The 15,356-nt window shown below is 39.9% G+C and overlaps 1 protein-coding gene and 1 long non-coding RNA gene across 3 annotated transcripts in view; one reads left to right on the top strand and one right to left on the bottom strand.

Moving 5' to 3' along the window:
* RERG (RAS like estrogen regulated growth inhibitor) overlaps positions 1-12,890 on the bottom strand; it is a 103,503-nt gene extending 90,613 nt beyond the window's left edge. Inside the window, exons 1-2 of one of the 2 annotated variants that reach the window (XM_036300465.1) lie at positions 12,662-12,890; positions 8,613-8,776 (exon numbers count right to left, since the gene is read on the bottom strand). In XM_036300465.1, the coding sequence (XP_036156358.1) occupies positions 8,613-8,673 (61 nt within the window). In that variant the 5' untranslated portion in view covers positions 8,674-8,776; positions 12,662-12,890. The remainder of the gene's footprint in view (positions 1-8,612; positions 8,777-12,661) is intronic. The other variant, XM_036300466.1, reaches the window with a different exon arrangement.
* On the top strand, positions 971-13,806 carry LOC118651372. Its single transcript, XR_004966211.1, has 3 exons — positions 971-980; positions 6,020-6,023; positions 13,663-13,806. It is a non-coding gene; the product is annotated as an uncharacterized LOC118651372 (long non-coding RNA).
* The last annotated feature ends 1,550 nt before the right edge of the window (positions 13,807-15,356 follow it).

Here is a 15,356-nt window from a genome sequence, read left to right as displayed (position 1 = left end):
GCCAGGCAAAGGGACCCCACCTGTGCATGAATTTCGTGCACTGGGCCTCTAGTGTTAAATAAAATATTAAGCAAGGCTTAATATGTAAGGCTTCTTCCCAGATCACCCTTTTTATGGCACATCTAAACAGAACTTACTTAATGAATAGGGAAGTAATATGATATGATGTTAATGCCCCCACACCAAGAGCCAAAGACCTTTGTTTTTCTTTACTAGCTTTATTATCCAAAAGCCTCACTGGGATTCATCATCATTCCAATGAGCTAAATAATACCAAAGTGGAAAATTCTATGATTCAATAAGAGGATCAAGGGCCTATAATGTTCCAAAACTAACATATTTCTAGATGACAGAAAGTGGGAAAGAATGATACTTATGTTGGACCCAAAAGGCTCCTGACAGGCAAGAGGATAGATTAAATCTAACAAAACAGTAGTTAAAAAGGATGAAAGTAAACTTCTACACCTGGGTTAAAATACACATACTCAGATATAGGTTTGAGAAAATGTGATTCAGCAACAGCATATAAATATTTTTTAAGACTCATTTGCAATAAACTCCCCAGAAGTTAATATTGCCTCCACTGTCACCCTGAAAGCAACAGTGATTTTAGGATGTCTTCGCAGAAGCAAAGTGTCTACTAGCAAAACCACAGCTGTGCTCTGATCTGATCTTGGGTATCCCACACCTGAAATATCTGCATTCATTTTCAGGCTCAACACTTTATGGGTGGGGGTAGAGGGGGGCAGCAAAGATGGTGCTGTAAGTAGAAACCATGATTTCTGTAGGGCAAATTTGGTGACTACGATTAACCAGACTCGAAGAGAAACCTCAAGCATGGGCTGAGGCATGCTGGCTATCTTCAAATGTGTTAGGGGCTGTCATAGGGAAGAGGGGTTAAAAGTGCTCTATGTAACTCTAGGGGCTTAAATGTAAAGTCAATGAGTAGAAACCAATGAACAGCCTTTGGTTCCAAGGAAGTTAAAGTAACTAACAGAAAGAGTGGTAACAGTTTTCTGTGCCAATTTGGCTGGACTATAGTACCCAGTTATGTCATCAAACATTAATGTAGGGGTTAGCATGAAGGTGTTTTGTAGATGTGGTTAACATCTATAATCGGTTCACATTAAGTAAAGGAGATTAACCTTAATAATGTGGGTGGGACTCATGCAATTACTGGAAGCCTTTAGTGCAAACCCTGAGGTTTCCCGGAGTGAAAGAAATTCTGCCTTAAAATTGCAACATAATTCCTACCTGAGTTTCCAGCCCTAATAGACAGACAGACAGACAGACAGAAAAAAATAGAGAAATAGATGGATGGACAGATGATAGATAGATAGATAGATAGATAGATAGATAGATAGATAGATAGAGTGTCCTATTGGTTCTGTTACTCTTGAGGACTGACTGACACAGTTGTCTAAGGATGGAATGTTGAGTTCTTGTCACTGAAGATATTCAAGTGGAGGTGAGGAAACCACTTTGATTATAATAGGAAGTCCATTTAAAATATATGCCTCCTAATAGAGTTATAAAGCATGTATAGACTGCATAGTCTAATTCAATTTATTTGTTTTACTGAGGATCCAGTCTGCATTGATTACTGTCTGAGGCTCTGGGGCTATAATGGTGAGCAGAAATAGGTACTGCTCTTCCTTTTGGGAATGTACATGAATCCTGTACTATGGGCAAGCTATTCTAGAACACAAAGTTGGTGCTCAACCAATACTCAAATGAATAATTGAATAAGTACATAAAAACATTTAAGTTTATAGGGAAATATACAGGTACGTATATTTATACATTATGTGGAAAATATTTCTATTGAAAATATTTAAGTGTTTTAAAGCTTTGATTTTTAAATAAGGATAAGATTTGATTATCAAACAATTCTATAACAAGCCATGCTTCCTTCTCCAACAAGGCAGGCATCTAAACCATTTTCCTAAACAGTTTAGGCTCTTACCTACTGATCCTAAAAAAAAGACCCTGACTCAGTATCTACTTATTTACATATCTGAAAGGTCAAACTACAAAGCATAGAAACTGCACCCCCGGTGTAGTCTGTAATGCTGTGTATGCAGTGGAGGAACCTACAGCCGACTGCTGGGCTGAGCATGCTCCTCGGGTCTCCAAGGGTGGGCAGCCACAGAACTCCCCAGACTACTTTTCCAAGCAGAAATGTGAAGGAACACAGCGGGAGAATACATGAATTTCAATAATGAGGGCATCATAGTGTGAAGACCACATTTGTATTACAAAAATTTATAATTTTTCAAAGTACCTTCAAAGCCCATCCTGCCTGCATCAGTGCAAATCAATCAATCAATCAGCAAATGAATGTATCATTTGATAGGTGAATGAAAAGAGACATGATTGAGATGAAGCTACAGTTTTGACCCTACTTTTTTCAGTCAGGACAGTGGGTACTTTTTAAACTTTCAATTGTTACATCATATTGACAGGACATATGTAACATATTCTTTTTTTATAACAAGAAACTTATTCTCAAATAGAACATGATTCATCAGTTTCCTCACACTTGACCTAAAGTCCTAAGGCATGGAATACAGCATTGCAGGGGAATTTTTCTATATAGACAGGATGCTGAGAATCCCAGCTGTATTGACGGGCAACACACCCAGGGAGCCCAAGAAGCTCTGCCATGCCTTGGTTTATTTATTGATCACTGAGGATTATTTTATAAAAACAAAACTCATCAGTTTTATAAACCTTGTATTATAAAATTCTAATGACCATCTCATTTCCTAATGTAAGGTGTTTGAAAGGATATCAAAGAGAATGGAGTGATACAAAATGAAAACATTTAGTCGCAAAGTTGCAAAAACCTTCATAGAGTCATAAACAGGGATTCCAGACTTGGCTGTGGCACCAGGAAGCTGGGTGATCTAGGTAAGCATCTCTCTCCTCATATATGTGTGTGTGTGTGTGTGTGTGTGTGTGTGTGTGTGTGTGTGTGTGTGTATTTTAGAGTGCCTTTCTTTGTAATATAACTACTTTCATTTTTAATGGGATGGAAGAAATCATGGCTGTTTTTCTGAAACCACATCCATTTTCAAAGGCAGCTGTAGCAACAGAGGTGCGTTTGCACTGGAATTTTGGCTTCAAGGCCAGTACCACCTTGAACACTTGGCTCATTTCCCCAAACCCATAAGTTGGAAAAATATCAGGAATAAAAAGGGGAATTACAAGGATGATTTACAATTCTCTTCACTCCCTTCCCTCAAAGGTAGTCCTTGTCAGTTGCCAAAAAAACAAGGCAAGATCAAAATGGAACTGAATGATAACTGATAATTAACTACAGGAAAATATTTCAATGAATAAATCAGTCATCAGTTAAAAATAAGGGACCAATGAATTTTAAAAATATACTCCAATAGAAAAAAGCAGAGATAGGGATACTTCCTTGTGGTTTTGAAAAACACGTCTTGATTTTGTTTTGTTTTGTTTTCCAGTATCATTTCCTCCATAAGTATATTTTTTCTTAAGAGAAAAGTCTAATCAATGATCATTGCCAACCTACAAAATGTTTAACTATCCACGATTAAACAACTGATTTTGGTGATTTAATTTTCCTCCCCTTTTCTTCCTTTAGTTTGCTGTTTTTTCTAAGCCCACATAAGCACTATTCCTCCCCTTTGCTTCTCCTGGGCATGAGAGAAAGGTCAGTGCAACTTATGCCTTACACAGAGGTCTGAATTTTACATAGATCCAAAGGAAACACCTGCAATTTGGATTGGAAGAAACAAATGAAAATCAACTCACCTAGGCTGTTTGCCTCTTTTGGCTTTTCTATCTTTGCAGGTAAAGAAATGCCTCAGATAACCATATCACCATATTTTATGACAATGGAATGGCTATTTTTCTAGCCTCATCCAAACTTGTCTCAATGCCACCTTCCTCCCTTTGGTCCAATCAGATTAATATTACAATTTGCATATATTTTATTAATAAGGCATGCAAGCTAGTTACATTATTGTAATGAGATGCTTATATACCCCAAATACCCTAGCTGTTTCTCTACTTCTTTTAGAAGTACTTCGAAAACAATGTTAAAGACGCATCATACTACCCTATTAAGTGCGGAGTGAAGGGAACAAACTGGTTTATAGCGACTGGGAGTAGAGAAACATTGCTCAAACGCAAAGGTTAGTTCCATAAAGTACATATATATGTTAAATAAATGTTTGGAACAGTCACATTTTAAAATCAAAATTGTCCCCGTTCCACTTGAAAATGAGAGGAAAATACATTTCAAAACTTTTAATAATGGGAGGGGGGCGGAGAGAGAGAGAGAGAGCAGGCAAGAACTAGAAAAAGGAGGAAAAAGTAAATCACTTCTCTTTTTCTCAAGGGAAAAAATTTCACAGGCTTGTTTGTTTGGCACCCAATTTCTCGCTTAGCGATCTGAATCAATGACCCAAAGCCTTCACGGATGACTGCATCAATTGGCTTTTGAATTCGCGGATAGCATTACTCAATCAACTCTGAGACTAGCCTTTTCAAGAAATATATTTAGCTGTGGCACACAGTATTTCAATTCTACAATGAGAATGTCAACTGTAAAACGAAATGTAAAATTTCAGTTCTTTTTCTCTTAGCCCCTCCCACACTTACTACAAATTTGAATAATATGAGTCCAGGAGGCATTTAAATAAATATGGTGTGCATTTTGGGTATATGGCAGGTCTTATTGCTTCAATTACTTGGAGCCTATCAAAGGATGGGTTGACACACAGGTAAGGAAATCTATGTCTTACATGTCATGTTTTCAGGGCTTTACCCTTAGCCAGGGAAGAGAAAATGAAATGGGCTCAGAAATCTCAGAAATGGTGGCTCTATGCTTTGCAGTATCCCCACGGTTCTCATCATGCTGAACCAGGAAGCTCCGTAAGCCAACAAGTAAACTCACTAGAAGACAGCTTCAAAGTAAAATTAGAAGAAAGACGACTCCCCCAACACAAAAAGACCATATGTGTATAATATTGCCATACGGGCACACACACAACCCTCATGTGTTTTATCAGTGTTTCTTAGTGATTGAGACATTATTAAATTTTGCCTGTAAGGACACTTCTTTGGTCAACTCACCAACCAAAGAGTTTTGGTTAATGTAAAACTCAGTTTTAAACAGTGGTCGTATATATTACCTAGAATTAGAAAGCTGTCACTTTCAAATTTAAGGCTGTTAATTTATTGATGACATTAACATCTTCTGGCTGTCTCTCCAAGATTTCCAAGATATAAGCCATGAGAAATATAGTTCTGATTGTCAGTTGTCAAGCTGTAAGTGACATTAATCAGAGTTTCGATTTAAGAGAAAGTGTGTGTGTGTATATTTGGAGTGTGGTGACTAGCAATAGGGAATTTTTGTCTTATAATTTTTCTAAATTTTACTGAAAACCACTTGAATGTAAATATATCTTAGATTGTACGTTTCACTAAATAACAAGTTAAAATGAGCACAATTAAAAAATTTTTAATCTAATTATTGAGCATTTACTATGTGCCAGGTGCTGTTCTAATGAACTTGCATGTAAAAGCTTATTCAATCCTAACAACAACTCTTTGAGATAGGCACTATCATACCCTTTTTAGAGTTGAGGAAACTGAAAAGTTAAATAACTTGCCGAAGTTTCCAAGCTCACACGGCTATGCAAGTGCAGATTTGGGAATAAAATTTAACAGCTCCTGCTTTCGACTCTAGGATATTCTACTTTCTGTTAGCAAAGTCACAATATGGTCTTATTTACCACAAATTCAATTTAGTATTGAATGTAGGGAAAGTAGATGGGACCGGTGAGACTTCAGACCTCTGAAATAATTCACACAAACACAAGTCAAATCAGAGATGCTCAGCTTCTTTAATCCACGATCTCAAGCTGGCTCCCCCAGGAATAGTTCCCATGCTGGGCGTTTGGAGAGAAACACCTCACTTGAGCCCATGCAAAGATCATGTCCATTTTTGGGAGGCATAAGAGTAAGTGAGGAGCTTCAGTCATGTTTTTGTAGACTTAAAAAAACAAAAGTTACTAATACGACTGATACAGTCTGTACAATAGGAAGATGAACACATGATATAATGACTAAGCAAAGATATTATATACCCACATTTACAAAGATTTATAGAAGAAATTTAATAGATACGAAGTGCTCTATGGTTGTTTTTACTAAAGTATGGGTAAAGGTTTCAAAATTTTCCCCCATGCTTAAGTTAAACCAATAGTACTTTTCAATATGAGGTGTGGTTACAAGGCCTCAGGAAAATAAGTCTAATGTTGAAATAGGAAAACACTGTGCGGAAATGACAGACAAAAGACAATTGTTTAAAGGCATGTAGTCTGTCATTGTCATTTTTACCTAAATGAAAATAAATACAAGTGATAGAATGTGTATAGGCTTCTTCTATATAGTCTAAAGACTGCTCATTAATAAAGAACTATAGGATTTTAGAGTTAGCAGGGCCTTTGTGAACAAGTTTAACTTGAGCATTTTACATAACTAAACGAAGGTCATCAGAATTTGTAGTCTATGTGCAGGTGTTAACCTCAGCCATAGGAAGATGTACGGAGTGAGAAGACAAGAGGATGGTATGTGGAGCCCTGGGAGCTTTGGTTTTTGAGAAGTGGGCCCTGTGATGAGCAGCCATGAAGGCAGCTGGTTAGGGGCAATGGAGAGGGAGCAGATAAGTCAAATGTGATATCCTGGGAGACTGGGAAGACAGGAGCAATGGAAAAAATAAGTGATTGTACTGAACGATAACAAGAGGTCACAGAAGACCAGAACTGGGAAATGTTCATTATGTTTGTTGGCTATTGATGGGTGGTGACCTTAGCAAAAGCAGTTTCTGCAGCATGATTGCAATGGAAGATTGCAATGCTTTAAGCAATGAATGGGAGTTAAGTGCATTACGACAGTCAGGGCAGAGCCTACATTCAATAAACTTGGAGAAAAGAAAAAGACAGAGAAATGTACAAAGAAATGATCAAGGAAAACTATCAGTAGAGAATGAGAAAATAATCAAAACTATAAACAATTTGGGAGGAAGACAAAGTGAACTGGGGTCTAAACTCAGGCTGATGGGCTCACCTTGATAGGAGGTAGACAGCTTGCTCTGAGATGAATATACTTGCAGCTAAGAGGTTCTCCCAACTGGCTTTTTATTTTCAACTTTCAAACCATGTGGAATTTATTTTGATAAGTGATATAAGGGTAATAAATCCCCTCCCCTTATTGCCTATGACAAATTTTGGATGAATGAATAATAAACAGTCCGACCCAGGCCTTGACCCTTCAGTCACCAAGGACTCAGAGGAGCACAGGCCTTCCCACACACCCCCTGCCTCCATCCCCCACTCCCTGGCACAGTTTCCTCATTCTCCAGACCAGTCCACCGACTTCAGAAATTAGGCTCTCACGCCATCGGGAAACACCGAGGAGATTAATGGGGAGGAGTTACTCTATCTTCCATCTCGTGAAGGCTGGCAGTTTCTCAGCCTTGCCAACTATCTATTTTCTTTGCTTGGTTTCTGCCAGAGGCAAGAGCGAGTAACAAGTCAAAGGAAAGAGTGAAAGCAGAAAAGATTAAAAGAAAAAAGAAAGACATAGAATAGGGAAGATTTACTGCTGAAAATAAGCCAGAAAGCAGGTTAGGAAAGAGAGGTTGGTCGCAGAATTAAAAGCTGCACATGTGTGTTTGTTTAAGATGATGTGGATTACCTATTGTATTGGGAGATCCAAACGGGTTTCCCTCTACACACACACACTCCTACCAGGTAGCTGTTAGAGTCCTCTCCTAAGAACCAAAGGCTCCATATGCAGTAATTTATGGGTCTTTTCTCCGGTAAGAGATCAAAGCAACATTATCTGAAAAGCCTACTTAGCATCCTTTAATTATAAAATCTGAGGTATATTTTTCAAATTGGATTAGATACATCTTCACTTTCACCATTTTCACCCTGAATTTTGAAGGTATGCAAGCCTTTTCTCAGTGAGGAATCAAAAAGCCTTCAGCACTTTGTGAGAATTACTCATCGGAGCCAAAATTTGATCATTAAATTCAACCCAGAGGCCCTGGCAACTGTCTTGCTTGGTCACTCTAAGTTCTCACCAGTCCTCCCCGATTTTGGACAATAATGCAATTCTGTTTCTTTTAAAGACATATTTATTCAACTAGCATTTATTAAGCACACAATACATGCTTGGCATTTGACTGGTTGCTGAGACTAGTAAGATGAATGAGATATAAAATTGGCCCCTTAGGAATTCATATAGAGAAAAAGGAGCAAATATATTTTTAATTTCCGCAATCTGATTTCTTCAGAGGTTTGTTTAATATCCTTCCTCTAAATACCAAGACCGATGATATATCCATTGCCTTGCATATTATCAACAAAGCTACTTTATCATGAATAAGCAAAAGAGTACATAAAACTTGGCTATGCAAAAGAAAAGTTCTGGATAAAGAAAAAGAGACTTCATCTGAAAGAGCACATGAGACTATGCGAAATGCCAACCACCCTCCTGCCCAATCCCAGGAGGCAGTAACACACACACACAACCACAACAACCACAACCACAACAAAACTTACCTGACTTGCCCACGCCTGCTCTTCCAAATACTGCCAATTTGACCTCTGCACTTTTAGCCATGCTGGGTGGTGGTAGACAACTCCCTGTCGTTCAAACTAAAGAGCTGAGAAAATCGTTTTGGTTCCAGCCTTTGGGTTCACCATATCATTGCAAATCTGCAACCCTTAGACAAAAGAGATTTGCATTAATATTTATTAAGCATCTCCTCGATGCCAGCCATTATTCAACTTGATCAACATTTTCCATTTTGACCTTCACCACAATCCTGTAAGAGGGCTCTAGTAATTTACTGTAAATGATTCAACTATTAAATGACAGATCCAGATCCAGGACTTGAATTTCAATCTGTTTTGGTTCTAAAACATGTATTTTCACTTACAATAGCATTTTCTAAAGTACTTCCTCAAGAATATTTAATGAATATTAATATTTTCATTGTTTTTCTGTCAGTAATTGATAACAAATATTCAGAGTATGTGACTACATGCATTTACCATGTGTCTGTAAACTTCCAAGATGCAAACAGATGTGATGGGGAGAGTCACATTTGGAACTCTTTATCTATTATTTCCCTTTGGGCCAAGTAATAGACATTCATAGTAGTCAACCCCAATGTAACACAATTGAATTTGCATTTTAAGGTTTAAATTTTATCTCAGCTGACACTAGATCACATGATCAAGTCATGTGATCGATACTCATGTTCCAGGAATTGTTATGTAATATATAGATCATATTTTAATATTTTTCTTGGCACAATGGCCTGGTACACAAAAGATAAATGCCATGCCCTTTTCTATGAAAAATTCAAGTAAATTAGTTTATGATATTATCCTAACACTTGGGAAATTAATTATATTCCATAAAACATAAGCACATTTTATCTAAGTGGGTGCTTCAGGAATGACACCTGGGTTCTTAGTACCATAGAAATACAAAGTTGACAAGAGCCCTGGGCCCAGCTGATGCAACTCAGTGGCTGAGCTTTGACCTATGAATCAGGAGGTCAAAGTTTGATTCCTGGTGAGGGTACATGTCCAGGTTGCGGGCTCGATTCCCAGTGGGGGACACACAGGAGGCAGCTGATCAATGATTCCCTCTCATCATTGATATTTCTATCTTTCTCTCTCTTTACTTTCCTCTCTGAAATCAATAAAAATATTAAGAAGAAAAGAAAAGAGCCTTGGGGTCAACCAAAGAATCCTCCAGCCATTGCAGGAATCCTTATGAACAGACAACCATGCAACACCCAGCCTGTGTCTGAGTTACCACTCTCAGGTGAGGAGGGGAAGGAGAAACATTGTCAGCCTTTTCTTTTTGGCCACTCAGAGCCCTTCAGGTAGCCTAGCAGCTATGAGGACCCTTTGCCCCACCCCAGGCTCTACTTTCTAGGGAAGCGAGGGCCAGCATCTCCCCTTGTACGTCACGGGATGTAGGGTCTTGTTTATGCTTTTTTGACTTTCACCTTCCCTCTTCACCATATGCAGCTCTCTCCTCTGACACTTGCCATTTTAATTACTCTAAAAACGTGCCATCCACTGCATTCCCCACTAGAGATGTGACCTGACAAAGTGACCCAGCTCAAGTTCACTGACATTTTCTCTATTCATTATCTGGGCACCATGGTTGTATTGCCCCACAGCCACTCCTCTTCCACATGAGCTGCAGACTTCCCCACTCTGCACATCTGCAGTCAACATCTTAACCCTAAATACAAGACTTCACTTTTATCCTGGTTAAACTTAATCACATCAGTCTTCCTTTCATCCAGTTTTCCAGTCTGTAAAGAGAATTTTGAAACACAAATCTGTTATCTAAATGTGTAAGCTGCTCCTGCCAGCGTTTTGCCATCTACACATTTACAGCTGCTCCAGTGCAAGATAAAAGTAAAACTCCTTCTGAAAATTTCTCCAAAGACATCAACACATAATTGTTTTCTTCATTATGCATCCAAGCTATCAACCTGTACCTAACAAATTTTGTATGTACTGATTTTCAAAGTGCCAGAACTTCCCCTGAAGGATGAAAAGGTCAACATGAACATTGGCTATAGTTTCCTTCATCCTCAATAACGAAAAAAACTTCTTAGTAATCATTAATAGTACCAAACCCAGAAGCTTTAACATCTGTTATTTGTCCAGTCCCATATTTGGGCCAGGATCACAGGATGTCCTTATTTTAACTTTATATGCATTCATTAAGAAGAGGCCTCTGTGTTTAGTGCTTCATCATAGAAGTTTCACAGAAGCATAATATATAAAGGTGCATTAACTATGCAAATTCTATACAAGAATGGCAAGCATTTCTTTAAAACATAGACCATGCCAGTGTCTGGAGCTTGTATAAACAACAATTTGTTATTTCATGCAAAATTGTTCATTTGCATACACATAAAAACCTGGGTCATTACCTATTGTCAATACAATTGATGCTTCATGAAAGTAGCCATCAAATGTGATTTTAAAAAAAGAAAACCACATTTGTTAAGTCAGATATTTCAGTAGCTTTTCAGTAACTCCCAAATGGCCTCAGAGGAATAGGAATTTCACATAAGAAAGATAAATTGTTTGGGCTAATTTTTTCATTTACAACATAATAAAGATGCATCTGGTTATTCGGAATCTTATGTCATGTTTAGAAAAATGACTTAAAGGAAGACACAAACTGACATACATCCTTCAATATTTTATTTCTCTCATGAAAATGTCAAGTTACATAAATTGCTGTAATAAGTGACCTGTTGCCAAATTTCTGACGTTCAAAACAATTCATAGCCCTAGTTGCTTTGGCTCAGTGGATAGAGAGTGTCAGCCTGTGGACTGAAGGGTCCCAGGTTTGATTCTGGTCGGGGGCACGTGCCTGGATTGTGGGCTTGATCCCCACTGGGGGATGTGCAGGAGGCAGCCAATCAACAATTCTCTCTCATCATTGATGTTTCTGTCTCTCTTTCCCCCTCCCTTCCTCTCTGAAATCAATAAAGATATATTTTTAAAAAATTCATAAACCAAGACCTCCCATAACATGGATCTAAAAAAAAACTATTAGTTTTAATGTTGTGCCGAAACATTCTGGCTGAATCCAGAAGTTGCCATTTAGTTTTTATGTAGACAGTGCTTTACCAGGACAAAAACTTCTGAGTTCCTATAAATCCCAAAGCTAAACTTACATAAACTTAGATATTTAAGAGATTAAAGGTACGGTGATTTTTTTAAACAATAAAGACCTAAAAGAAAGCTTAGAAAGAAGAAAAACAGGAGCTACCCTCCAAATCCTACGCTATTAATGCATTAATTGATTCATTCCACATTTATGCTAAGCATATACAAACAGAGTGGCTACCTCCCAGGAGCTTAGACCTCTGACATTTAGGTCACTAATAACCTCATCTAAAAAATATTTAAAGAAAGGTTTCATTCATAATAAATCATTCCCAAGACTACTTGTCAAGGCCCATGCTTCCCACTTCCTCTTGGTTAAAAAAATAATAAAGAAAAGACAAGAAAAGCATCTTTATAAGGTACTAGTTTTTTCTAACTAACTTCTGTATTTATCATCAAAATAAAGTGCAGCTGTTTAGGGAAGCAAAGACTCCACCCCGGGCGTGGGAATGAGATTCTCTTTGGGCTGCCCCCTCTCTAGCCTTGAAATCAAGTTTTCCTCCTCTCATCACCCGAATTCTCCCTCATCTTACAACGCAGCACCCACAACCACGAGAATAATTGTACCAGACCCCTGGCTGTGGCGCTGCTCCGGGAGCAACAGGTACCCTGGATGATAAACAGGCCCACTGTGGACCGTTCGCAGGTCACTTGCTGGCAGCCTAGAGGGCCAATGCAGCCCAAGTCAAAAGGGCACGCTGGGTCCCAGCTCGCAGGGCGCTGTCAAACTCTGGGCGCCTGCGTTCACGGCTCCCTCTTGGGGAACCCCAGAGCCGGCCTGGGGGCCCAGGGACCAGGAGGACACACCCAGAACCCAGGGCTCAGGGACGCGGAAGGGTCTGCAGGAGGTCGTCCCGAAAGAGCCACCTGGGCACGTTCCTGACACTCACCTGTTCACAGTCTCCAGGCCCGGGAGAAGCGCAGTCCCCTGCAAGTTCGGAATCACTCCCCGCTCCACGCCGCGCAGCCCAGGGTGCAGGCTGCGTTTCGGAGTCGCTGGGCTGCGATCAGGGTTGCGAGCGGCGGCAGCAGCAGCAGCGAGTGCCAGCGGACCAGCCGGAGAGGAGTCTCCTCGCTCCCACTAGCAGCCTGGGGACTGCGGCAGGACGCGCGAGCTCAGCCCGCTCGCGGCCGGGATGCTGCAGTGCGGCGCTCGGGCGCCCCCTCCTGGCCAGCGGCCTGCTCCCGCCGCGGTGCTGCCTCCTCCTGGAGAGCGTGGACTATGCGCCTTCTCTGGGCTACACAGGAGTCAGGCTTCCCTGTCCCCTTGCTCAGTTCCCAGCCTCTAGGTTCTCACAAGAGGACCTCTTTCCTTGCTTAACATGTTGGGTGTGAAAGCATCACTACGTGGTATTTTCCATTCCTGGTTTTCTTTTTTAAAATATATTTTTATTGATTTCAGAGAGGAAGGGAGGGGGAAAGAGAGATAGAAACATCAATGATGAGGGAGAAACATTGATCCAGCTGCCTCCTGCACGCCCCACACTGGGGATGGAACCCACAATCCCAGGCATGTGCTTTGACCGGGAATCAAACCGTGACCTCCTGGTTCATAGGTCAGTGCTCAACCACTGAGTCACCAATTGGGCCCATTTCTGACTTTATTTTTATTTATTTATTTTTAAGTTTATAGTTTATTAATCCTCTCATGAAAAAGCTGCACAACCATCACAGATAAACTCACCGAAGAATCTTTACTCCTTCTTTTTGCCAGCACCAACATTGGCCTTCGCAGCCCTCCTGACATTCTTCGTTCTGTTCTTGCGATCCTTTCGCTGTTTTCTTTTTCTTTTTTTTCCCCCCCGCTCTTTTCTTGAGGTCTTCTTCTTCTCATATAGGCCATGTCTTTGCAAATCTGTGCTTGGGTTCATTTTCCTTTGCATGATCCAAGAAATCATGCCAAAGCCAGTGGTCTTGCCACCACCAAAGTGGGTTCTGAATCCAAACACAAAGATGACATCAGGTGTGGTCTTATACATTTTGGCTAGTTTTTCCCGAATTTCTGTCTTGGGTACTGTTGCCTTCCCAGGGTGAAGGACATCAATGACGATTTGCTTCTGCTGAAGTAATCTGTTGGTCATGAACTTCCTGGTCTGGATGAGTACCGTGTCATTCATGATGAAGGTTTATCTTCAAGCAACCAGAGAGGAAAAGAGGGCCACTCTTCCTTGGCCAATCATATTAACGCCCCATTTCTGACTTTAAATGATGCTCACAGCATCCCTTTGGGGTCCATTTGATTATCCCCGTGATACCCAAGAGGGAACTGAAAGAGAGGATCAATAACTTGTCCAAGGCTAGTATTTTGTTGGAATTAAGTCCAGGCCGGCTGGAATGGAAGCTGAGAGATGCTAGGAGGGACATATGTACCGAATTCAATTAAAATTTATCGTTACTTATTTGAGAAAGTGCCAAAAGCTTCACATCCTCCTTAGAAGATCAGCACTTACACTATTTGAATCAAAGTCATACTCCATCATGCCCAAAACCTAACAAAGATGATTAATTTTATGTGGTGCTAGACCTACTTTTACCTCTCATCTCATCTGATATTTATACCCCTCCCTGGGGTAAGCACTAGTATCCTAATTACAAGCCTTTCACAGATGAGAAGGTGACTGTCAGAAAGGTTAAATGCCTCCCCAATGACTATCAAAGGAGCAGGAAACATCTAGGCTATTTTTTTGATCCTCAGCATGCCTCTGTCTTCCCTTTGTCCAGTTCCCTTCCCCCTCCCGCCCCCCACCCCCGTGTTTTGCAGAATGCTGCATGGCTCATCTCCATTTGTCTTCCTTCCCTCACTTATACACCCATCCAATGTACCTGGCTGATGTCTCAAATTTCTTAGCTTCTGGCTCAGTGGCAGAACAATTTGGTAAATTAATCCCTGCCTGTTGTTAATTGGGACAAAGATAAGATGAGGAACAGCTTAGGTTGGAATCTAGGCTTGGCCACTTAATAGTTGGTTTGCTGGAGAGTGCAAAAATGCAGCTTCCTGGTGAAGCTGCCCAAATGACATGCCTCTAATGCCTGGCCTTCCCTTTGCTTCTTTCCTATTATTAATCACTAGCTAATTAACATGGTATCAAACTTTTAACTAATACAAGTACATCAAATTCTTTCACCCTGATACAAAGATGTGGTTGTCACAGCTGAGAATGGAACAAGAATAACCTAATACAGGCAGAAAAACCTGGATTATGTAATGAATTTTGAACCAAAGGGCTGGTTCTCCTGGCCAAGCTGGCACTAAGACTTTTATTGGTTCTCTAGTAAGAATAAATTTCAAAGTCATGTCAAAAGACTCTTGTGCAATATATGCCAATGTAGGTAATTATTCCTGAGTTTGCAACATAAATCAGTCATTCTCGGATGACCTATTTTTGTTTTTGTCATAAAGTCCCAAGTGAAAGAACTTCCTCAAAGATCCAGACTAGGTAAAACCCCACCAGTTATTTTGTTAAGATTCTGCAAATCAAGTAAGCAGACCTCTTAGGTAAATGTTTTTAAACATTTAAAAAACTACTTGCACTGTTATGCAACAGATAGTCTGATGAATGCACAGCCAGAGACAACCAAATGACT

This window comes from Myotis myotis, unplaced genomic scaffold, assembly GCF_014108235.1.
Source record: "Myotis myotis isolate mMyoMyo1 unplaced genomic scaffold, mMyoMyo1.p scaffold_m19_p_3, whole genome shotgun sequence".
In the NCBI taxonomy this organism is placed as follows: domain Eukaryota; kingdom Metazoa; phylum Chordata; class Mammalia; order Chiroptera; family Vespertilionidae; genus Myotis; species Myotis myotis.
Note: the sequence above shows the minus strand (reverse complement) of the source record. Positions and strands in the feature narration are given on the sequence as shown.